At 35.2% G+C, this 11,121-nt stretch overlaps 1 protein-coding gene across 1 annotated transcript; it reads left to right on the forward strand.

The window, feature by feature from the left end:
- The first annotated feature begins 2,809 nt into the window (after window positions 1–2,809).
- Window positions 2,810–3,535, forward strand: LOC143532702 (F-box protein At5g07610-like). The gene has a single exon (XM_077027679.1). The coding sequence runs from the start codon at window positions 2,810–2,812 to the stop codon at window positions 3,533–3,535; it is 726 nt and encodes a 241-aa protein (XP_076883794.1).
- Window positions 3,536–11,121: the final 7,586 nt, after the last annotated feature.

Below are 11,121 nucleotides of genomic sequence, written 5' to 3' on the forward strand. Positions count from 1 at the left end.
AACTTTGCCATATCAACAGGTGGGTTATTTCCAGAAAATGGAAAACAATTTTCATCAAATCTTGCGTGACGGGTTATATAGATGCGAGATGTATTTGGATCTAAACATTTGTACCCTTTGTATTGAGTACTATAGCCAATAAAAATGCACTCAATGCTTCGAGGAGCAAGCTTGTGTGACGCATAAGGCCTCAAATAAGGAAAAACGCGACATCCAAATACTTTGAAATTGTTATAAGATGGAACCGAACGAAATAATAGCTCATATGGGGACTTGTTCTCTAATAGCTTTGTTGGGAGACGATTTATGATATGAGTTGCTGAAGAGAAAGCATCTACCCAGAATGTGGCAGGTGCATTTGCACCAAATAACATAGCAAGTCCGGTTTCCGTAAGATGACGGTGTTTGCGTTCAACTCGTCCATTTTGTTCTGGAGTACAGGGACACGACATTTGGTGGTGCGTTCCATTTTCAAGAAAAAAACGCCGGACTTGATTATTTAAAAACTCTGTACCACCATCACTTTGAAACACCTTTAGATTGCATGAAAACTGCGTTTGAGCATACTTGAGAAACGTTTTAAGCACCTCAAAAAATTCAGATTTTGCTTTTAGAGGATAAAACCATGCGAAGCGTGAGTAATCATCAACAAATAATGCATAATATCGATAACCATCATTCGAAGTAATGGGTGCCGGTCCCCATAGATCACAATGTACCAAATCAAGAACACGTAGCGAACGCTTTTCATTTAAATTGAAAGGTAACCGATGTTGCTTTGAAAGTTCACACGAAGAACAAACATGGGGTTTAGGTAAAATGGAGGTAAGATTTAAACATCCAGATTGGTTTAAAACTGAAATAATATCAAATGCAACATGCCCAAGGCGTTTATGCCACAATTCAAAAGATGCCTTAGATGGAGAAGTAACCGAAGCCATGTAAGCATTTGAACCAGGGCTAAGAATATAAAGTCCATCTTTATGTGTTCCTTTTGCTAGAATTTCTTTGGTCACGGAATCCAGAATTGCGAAATAAGACCGAGAAAACAAAAACTCAACTGGGTAATCATTGGTTAACTTACTAACCGAAAGCAAATTTTTCTTGAGATGAGGAACAATTAGAACATCCTTTAAGTGTAAATTTGGACGAACCGACAAAGAACCAATACTGGAGATTGAAAGTACATTACCATTTCCAAAAGAAACCTGGTCATGACCATGATAGGGAATAAATGAGTCAACTTGAGCCGGTGAAGGTGCCATATGACTTGTTGCACCCGAGTCAACGCACCAATCCGAAGTGGAATTATTTTGCTTACTGTTAGCGTGAAATGCTTGTGCTAAGTTTGCTGCCGAATAAGAATATTTTTGAGCATAAGATTGGCAAGATGAACCAGAACTGCGGGGATTAATGTTTCTGACCGATCGTCTCCGACTTCTGGAGTAAGACTGTTGGGGCTGCTGAGGACGAGCAAGGAAGGCAACAGAAGGTGTAGAGCCATTTAAAGAAGAAATAAACAACTCATGGTGTTCGGCCTGCGCTAGCAAATCACTTAATAAGGAACGCGGCCGTGCCGCTTTGTGAGCAGTGGAAAATGATTCGAATGAAGATCCCAAACCGCAAAGGAACCGATGACATTTTTCATCTTCCGGAATCGGCTTTCCAATAGCTTCCAATTGATGACATATGGACTTGAATTTCTTACCATATTCTGAGACGGAGAGTCTCCCTTTCTGTAGTTGACGCAAGGAGTCTTTGAGATTTTGTGACCGCTCCAAAGAATCACGGTTGTAGGCGGACTCGAGGGCCTGCCATATGGCTTGAGAGGTGGAAAGGCCAAGAATTTCGGACATGGCCTCTTCCGTAAGAGAGAATAGAAGAAGCAACAGAACTCTTTGATCGGTCTCAAACGAAGAAGAATAATCCGTGTTAGGAGATTCTTTGTCGTCAATGACGATGGTTTTGGGAGGAGTGACATTAGAACCATTGACAAAATCGAACCAGTTTTGGTACAAAAGCAACTGGGTGACTTGATTACGCCATAACAAATAGTTTGATGACGATAACTTTATGGTAAGCAGATGTAAAAGAGTGTTCATGGGAAGTGTAGTAGTATCAGTTGATGCCATGGTAGAAAAAGAATGGGGTGTATTGATGTAGGATTGAATAGGGAAGGAAAAAAGGATCGGCGATAAGGCGGCCGAACTAGGGTTTGGGTGGGGAAGAAGAGATCGACTACTGGCTTGATACCATATTGAAATAAATTATTTTCACCACACAAATCTCCATAGTATTGATGAGAATATATAATACAAATGTTACAGAGGAAACAACACAATTATAGGAGTTAACAAGGAAAACTATAACTGATTTGACTAAATAATAACAACGTATTATTTAGGTTTAATGTTTCCAATACGCCTCCCTTTTACCTCTATCCATCGTTTCAAATCCGTATGCAAACACTGGCGATTGCTTTTAACTCACACACACTTCACCCACCATTATGATAATAACTTTTTTAAATCTCCTGGTATATTTGTTCTCTTTCATTTAATTGGCCATTACCATTACGTTCAAAAAGCTACATATGTCCCGTTTGATGTCGAAGACCGAAGCACTCCTTCTTCTCTCCGTAGTCTCGATTTCAACTTTAATCGTTCCAGTGCCATAATCGAGCAATCTTGTAACGGTTTATTACTTTGTTATACCGTTCACAGTTATGCTCGTGAATATTATGTTTTCAATCCCACCACCAAGCAACTGGCAATCGTCCCATCCGTCCCGGCCCAAAGCCACCCGTTATATGGCTCTAGCATTCCATAAAACACATTGTGCGCACTACAAACTTGTTTGTATTCGTGCTTTAAAGCCTGTTGAAGACTTGTTTCAGATTCAAGTCTACTCGTCTGATACGATTACATGGAAGATTTGTATCGAGTCTTTCTCTGCGCAGAAACTCGACTTCCGCTACCCGGTTTACTGGAATGGAGCCGTGCATTGGGTTCCGTATTATCAAACTCGCAGTAGTTTCATGTACTTCAAATTTGATATCGAACAGTTGCAAATATTGCCCGTGCAGAAGGGGTTGGGGTCTGATGAAATATTAATGTATTTAGGGGAATCGAGAGGGTGTCTACATTTAATATCACGAACTGATCGCGAAGAAGATATTTTGCGCCTGAATGTGTACGAGATGTTGAGGGATCAATCGGAGTGGGTTGTCAAGTATCGACTACAGCTTGTTGAGCTTCTGGGTGATTTCCCGGAAGTGATCCGTCAATATCAGACTCTGGATGATTTCAGGAACATATATTTTGGAAACAAATGTGTTTTTCGAGTCGTTGACGTGGTTAGAGGTAAAGCAGAAGAAGATACATTCTTGGTGCTGTTAACTCCCAGGAAGTTGTTAAGGTACAACGTTCACGACAAGAGTTGTAAGGAGTTATATAGTAACAAAGACTATTCTTGTGAATTTACATGTGAATTCACAAGTGTTCATCGTTACATCGAAACCTTGTCTTCTTTCTAGAAGACAATTATTTACTTGCGAGTTTATATTTTGGCTTAACAGGAATGTCTGTTAGCTTGTTTTGCGCCTCCGTTTTTGTTAGAAATTGTTATTTGTTTATAAAAAAAAGTGTCATTATTAAGGTTCATACAACAATATGCACTTTTTAGTAACCAATTTGTGGCTGGTTTGTGTTATAGCATTTAAAGATTAACATGCTTGGCAAGTTGATAAGCAGGGGACATCATTCAAGACTTCACTTTATTACATGAATATAACCACTAGACTAACGAATGTTGCACAGTGACATTGGATCGATAAAACTCTTAAAACGAGCTCAGCATACTTGAGCCCGAGTCGAGTTTGAGCCTCAAATAAAAGTCATTTTCTTATCGATTCTAAGCTCGATCGTTGTATGAGAAGGTCGTATAGGCTCGTTAAACCTGAACGACCTAATGTATTGTTGAGTTAAAACTCTTTAGGCCTTTTATGTATTAATCTCACACTACAAAGCTGAGCTCGAGCCGAGCTTTGGCTCGTGTATGGCACGGAACACGAGCTCGAACTCAGTTTGTGGTCGCATAAGGTTTATTCAAAAATAATAAACAAGCCGAGCCCGAGGTAGATCGAGCTTGAAAACGCGACTAATGAAATGAGCTGAGCTCAAGCATAGCCAGGCTCGGCTTGTTTACACCCCCTAGTCCTAATTGCTACTGCAAAGTCAACTTCTCAAGTAATAATGAGCAATGTGAGATGAGGCAGTGTGTTGGTGGATAAAAGTGGCTAGTCGCTCTCAAATGGCTGAAGTTTGATTAAAAAGAAAGTCAATACTGACAAAACCTATATCAAGTTGTTGAATTGATATAAGACTTAAACGTGATAAAGGTTGGTAGTTTAATTAAGATGCCCCGTCACATACTTATAAATAAAATGCAATAGAGAGATCCACTTCAGTGGGTGGATCAAAAAAGGAACTTTGTCACGTGATACCATTACAAATTATGAATTACATTTGTATTTGACCCATTTTGAATGACATCGTATATATTCCGAAAACGTCACTTATAATCAAATTTTGAAGCATTAATACACCCCTATTCAACTAATCACCTATATTTTTAATACGCTGGTTAACTAACCCTCTCCTATAACTCTCGTTTCTTAAGGGTACTACATTTAATTCATTGCAAACAACTTCTAGCAGACCATATTTGACACGTGTGTTTCCTGGATTATATGGTCTTTTTCCGTGTATTTCTGTAAAATGTCACCAAATATGTATCGACTAGCTTTTAGCCCCCGTGGTACGGGGGTTTATTAAGATTTTTGTTTTTAATCATTTTGATATATATCTTTGCTATTTTATTTTTGTACTGACTTTTTAAATTTTCAACGTAGTTTTGTGTTGATTTAGTACGTATATATTAGTTTGCTAAGTATATTATATTTTTAATGTTCATTTGGTTCAATTGAGATGAGTAGGTTTATAGTTGGGTTGGAGTAAGTCCTAGTCGAATAATAAACAGTACCACTAATGATATATATATTTTGTCCAATTAACTTTTAGTATCGCTGAATTTCATTTTATTTTATGTATATTTGTTTATGCTATAAAATTTATTGTTTGCTTAGCGTGTTTGTGTGTTAATAGATTTTAGAATGCAGAAATGAAGTGATGTAAAATTAAATTAGATAACAATACAAATATGAATGAAGAACATTGATAGAATCGACTCTCTTTTCTTCCCATCTTCAACTTCTTCCTTCTTTCTCATCATCAATCGACAAAATAATAATAATTATAATAATAAGATACAATCAATCTCCATATGAGCATACATATGTAGCAACATAAAAGTAAGGTGTGAACTCGTTCTTGACTTTAAACATGGTTCCATCCTTGAATCAAAATTCAAAATTGATCAACTCTAATAGTTAGTGTAAAGAAAGCCTAATTGTAAGAAACGAAAATCAAATCGAATTAAACCAATAAAATTGTAAATGTTAACCTTGGATTTGGCATCAACTGAAGAAGTAAAAGACACATAAATCATTCTAACAACTTTATTATCTCCATTCAGTTGCTCCAGAAAATTGAATGAAACATACGAAAAATCTAAATGAAACCCATCTATAGTTCCGTCTGATTTCAAAAGGGATGTTTTTAGTATCATCCCAAACATGTTTATTTATCATTTAACATTTGAAAAAAAAAGAATTTATGCCAATTCACATCAGTGACGAAGAGAAGCCCAGCATATACTGGTTTTTAGTATCATCCCAAATGGGTTAATCGACCATTATAGCTTAGTAGTGTCGAATTCAGAAAGTATTGCCCTTTCTTCCTCTATTGCCCTTTAAAAACTACATAAACATGGTGAAATCATTACTCTATTCAAGTAATTAATTCAACAATGGATGGAAAGATTAATACCTTTCACATATGAATTTAAGCACCACTAAAACCCATTGACACCTTTGTGTTCCTTAAGTTTTTTAGCAGGTTAGTAATGTCAATTCAATTTTTTGTCCTTGATTGCTCCACTAATATCAATCGCTGCCACCACTTTGCCACCGACTTCAAGAATAAGTTGAGCAGCCCATGAACAAACATTTCCAAATCCCTAATATGCAGTGCAATTAAACTTCATTAGAATTGGTCAGCTGGTCAATTGGTCACCAAGAAATTGATCAACATAATACGATTCTACCTTTATAACAAACCTTTGACCAGCAACATCTTCCATGATCATTAAGAAGGGCTTCTGTAGCAAAGAGCACACCCCTTCCGGTGACAACATCTATACTAAGGGATCCATCAAGATCCTTAATTTAAAACTAAAAAAATTATCATTTTTCTATAATGTATGTAGTTTCTAAATGAATATAAATTTATTGGTTTGAAATTAAATATGCTAATTTTACTTACTCTAGGTTGTTCAGTAAAAACAGCAAGCAAGTATCCATGAAAGATGAAGTATTCATCTAAAATCCATGCCATTGTCTGTTAAAAGTAAAAACTTAAAATATAATTATAGTTAAATGAGTTAAAGATTAAAAATAAAATAAAATTAAAATGAATAATGTGATAAATCAAGCTTGATTTTATCATTTAAACAAAAGGTTCGTAAAGTGGCCATGATTTCGAACAAATTATGGGCCTCACTAAAATTATATTTAATAGTGATTGGTAATTAGGGTGCCCAAAAGCTAATATCATAAAATAGTATGAATTAGGGTGCCCAAAACATAGTATGAATTGGGGATTAGGGCGCCCCAAAACTAATAACATATGTAATTTAATCCAAAATCAAATTGGGTGTTATAATGAAACAAACATAAACTTTGACTATAGGCAAATACAATAGACTAAATTAAGGTTAAATATACTTAATACAAGTTTAACAACAATAGAAAGCACAACTAAGACACAAACATACCAACTAACCTCAAGCATTCGAATCACATTTGGGTGTCTTATCAATTTAATAGTTGATATCTCGCATTTGATCTGCAAGTCTGCAACTCAAACAAAACAAAACAAAACAAAACAAACAAATTATCTTTTTAAGTCAACGTAAACCAAACAATAAACAATCTGATCTAACTCCAATATGATCGCTAAAAATAGTCAAACAAAGAGCAACACCATATTTCTCACCTGTGTGATCGTCATGTGTTTGAACACTTTCTCTTTATCATGAATTTTGATCGCCACATACTCACCCGTCTAAACGTTTATTGCAAACTTAACCTTCGCAAACCTCATCATCCCTCATGCAAATTAAATTATTTATTTTCGGTAACATTTTTATTACTAAGAGAAAATCAAGCCCCAAAAAATTTTTCAATAGAAACTTCTGTAATTATTGTTCAGCATTCCATATTTTTGTTCATGACCAAAATAAGTCTGATACAAAATCTTAGCAAAAAGTGAAACTAAATGTAACCAAAATCTATCGACGTTTACTTTGACAACGATTTTCCACTTCCTTCTATAATATAACCTTTACATATGTACGAAAGCATTAAATATGAATAAAAACTAAAAAAAAGAAAAGAAAAAGAATTGTTTTAGGGGTCTATTGATGGGAGAATGAGAATACTATTTTATGAACAACCTAAACTAATGTATTCCTAAAATCAACTAAAAAACATTACACTGCATCTCCTTGGTTAATTGAGCTTGAGATTATCAAATCACAACTTCAAATACTCAAAATTAACATAAATGTAAATCTAAGCAGAATGAATTAACAAATAACATAATTAACAACTACGATTAAAAACCCTAGTCATGATTGAAACTAACAATTTGCAAAGTCATCCAAATAACACAACTGAAATACAAATAAAGATTACCCAAATTGAATCGATTAAACAATCATAGGTGAGTTAGATTAGGTTAACGGCAACATGTAAATAGAAAATACAATAATCAGAAATCCAATTTATAATAGAATACAAAAATAGAAGTCACCAACCCACCAAGAAGAAACGCAAATAATAAATTGGGGTACTGATGTATATATATACATACACACATATATATATACATACACACACATATATATATATATATATATATATATATATATATATATATATATATATATATATATATATATATTTTGTGTGTGTGTGTGGGGGGGGGGGGTTGAGGTGTTTGCGAGGTCTAGGGGAGTCGAAGGATGGACATATGACGATGATGATGGGAAAGACTGATTTTAGGGTTACACAAATAAAGGGATGGTAAGACGTTAAGACCCGTCTAATGTAAATGGGTTGAAACCGAGCTAAATCAATGAGAGATTACCATTTACAAATCAAACAATCTGGTGGTTTTAGAGGGGGTGGGGAGCGACGTGAGAGCGACACGTAGGATTTTATGGTAGACAATTATATAGATACTAGTTTGATCCTCCCGTGTTACGGGAGTTTATTTAAAGTTTTGTTTTTAATTGTTTTGCTATTTTATGATGATTTATTTTATTTCTAACGTAGTTTTGTTTTAATTTAATACATATATATTAGTTTGTTATTATATTTTTTAACGTTTGGGTTTTATCAGTTGAGATGTTTATGTTTTTTAGATTTTTAACGAACACGGGCATGTTGATTTTTTTAAATGTACAAATATGAATACAAATATTTGTCTAATGAAAAAAAAGGCGTTGATGTAGTTGACGATGGTGGGTGGTATCGGAAGTTAACCGAAGATGGAGATGATAGACCGAAGAACATGTAAAATAGATAAATTAAATTAGGGTTTGATAATGAAAGTGTCAATAAATGAGATCTTATAACCCATTTGAGGACAATTAGAGTTTGGTAAGACACATAACCCATGAATATCATTCTTTGATAATTAAGGGGTTATTTCCCAAATAAATTAGATGTTATAGCCCGTTTAAGGGTTGTCCGAGTTTGGTGAGACCCATGACCGGTGAAAATTATTGTTTGATTATGAAATAGTTTTACAAATAAATGAGATGTTATAACCCATTTAAAGACTACCGGGTTTGGTGAGACTCATACCCGTGAATTCGGGTCAAATGCATGAGAAGCTTTCATTTATAAATCAAGCAATCTGGTGGCTCTAGAGAATGGGGGAACAGCCTGAGAGCGACACTTAAGATTTTATGGTAGGCAATTATATAGATAGTTAGATAGTTAGATTGATAACTTGGAACACATAGTGTTTACCTTTAAGACCCTTTGACAGTGGCTTGAGTTTTAAACTTCCGAGAATGAGTTTGCAAAATAGTTGTGGTTGTAAGAGCATTCACAACCTGTTTTTTTATAATTTGTGATGGGTTTTCGCAAAGTATATGACGTAGTTGTGAGTGACAGAGAGACAAAATGTTATTGTTTTATCAATAAATTTGAGAATATACTATTCACACCACATAGTTTAAGATGCTACACCCCATACTTACAAATAGAATGCAATAAGTTACAAACGAGCTTGGCTTGAACCTTCCCTGAGCTAGAAATAAAAACTCACGAGTCAAGATTTAAAAACATAGGAACTGGAGTTGCTGGAAGTGCAATAGGAACCGAAGACGCTAAGTTAAAAAGTTCAAATCAGGAGGTAATTAAATCAATTATGGAACATAAGGCGGGTAGGTTAAAATGTTTACCCTCATGGGCCGCCAAAAGGGTATTGTATATGAAAGTCTTAGGTTTAAAAATTGTTTCTGATATAAACCGGTATTGCCGCAAATACCGACGTTTCAATTAATAAATCGTTCATCAAATTAACTGGGCTAAAACGTACCGGTCACTTGCCTGAAGTCCGGTTGAAGTTGTATCAAAAGTTTTATCTTTAGTGTAGAAGTTGTATCGGTGATATAACAACCCAAATTCTGCAAGGATCTACCAATCTATCTACATATCCTATTAAAGCAAACCAATATGAACATATTACATCATACTAGCTTGTTCACATAGGATGCAAGTACATAGACTAATTCCATGTCTATAACTTAATTATATATAACAAATAATATACAAAATACAATTTATTAACCACATTAATGATAATTTTATTAATGAAATTAATGATAATTTTGTGAATATGACGAACTTGCCAACTCAGAAAAAAGTTAACCCCGTTAATTATTTTTAACGGGGGATCATAAAACAAAAAACATCGAAAAGATGTGACTGCCGGAGGGAAATAACTGAGCTGAGATTATTAATGGCCAACTCCTTAAAGGTGGGATTATTTTAATCCAATAATCCTATTATTAATTACATTTATCGCTAATAATTAAATTTTAATTCATAATTAATAATTAGTAACAACCTATAATTTTGTGATATTTTCGAAACATATACAATGGGTTTAATTCACTATAAAATACCAGACTAGAACAATTTGCTTCTCGTAGGCTTCCATGGAGGATTCCGATGATCAATCGGGAGCACTAATTGGTTCCAACGATGGCCTTTTAACCGAAGTCCTTATTTGGCTCCCTGCTGCTTCCATCTTCCGTTTCAAATCCGTATCTAAACACTGGCGATTGTTTTTGAGTCACAAACGTTTCACCCACCGGAATGATTATAATAACCTTTTTAAATCTCCTGCTGGTATTTTTGCGCACGCATTTCACCGGCCTTTACCATAGCGTTCCAAAATCTATATATGTCTCGTTTGACATTGAAAAGCGAAGCACTCCACCTTTTGCTAGTCTCAATTTCAACTATAATCGTTCCAATGTCGCGAACATGCATTCTTGTGTCGGTTTATTACTCTGCTCCGCCTTTCACAATTCTGCTAGTGAGTATTATGTTTTCAATCCCACCACCAAGCAACTGGCATTCATCCCATCCGTCCCCAAAACATCCGTTCAGATCTATGGTTACAGCATTTGATCAAACCGATTGTGTGCACTACAAAGTTGTTTGTATTCGTCTTTTACAGCCCAACGAGGACTTGATTCAGGTTGAAGTCTACTCGTCTGATATAAGGACATGGAAGAATTGTATCGAATCTTTCTTTGAGCGGCAACCAAATTTCCACTACCCGGTGTACTTGAATGGAGCCATTCATTGGGCTCCCAGCTGTTTTCAAAATTATAGCACCACTAATTCCCTGTACT

This window comes from Bidens hawaiensis, unplaced genomic scaffold (assembly GCF_021521415.1).
Source record: "Bidens hawaiensis isolate Kalapana, Puna unplaced genomic scaffold, B.hawaiensis_p1.1 tig00009541_1, whole genome shotgun sequence".
NCBI lineage: Eukaryota > Viridiplantae > Streptophyta > Magnoliopsida > Asterales > Asteraceae > Bidens > Bidens hawaiensis.

Bases quoted from the DNA above. Each gene is read 5' to 3' on its own strand.
- LOC143532702 (XM_077027679.1), top strand. From the start codon at position 2,810: ATGGCTCTAGCATTCCATAAAACACATTGTGCGCACTACAAACTTGTT.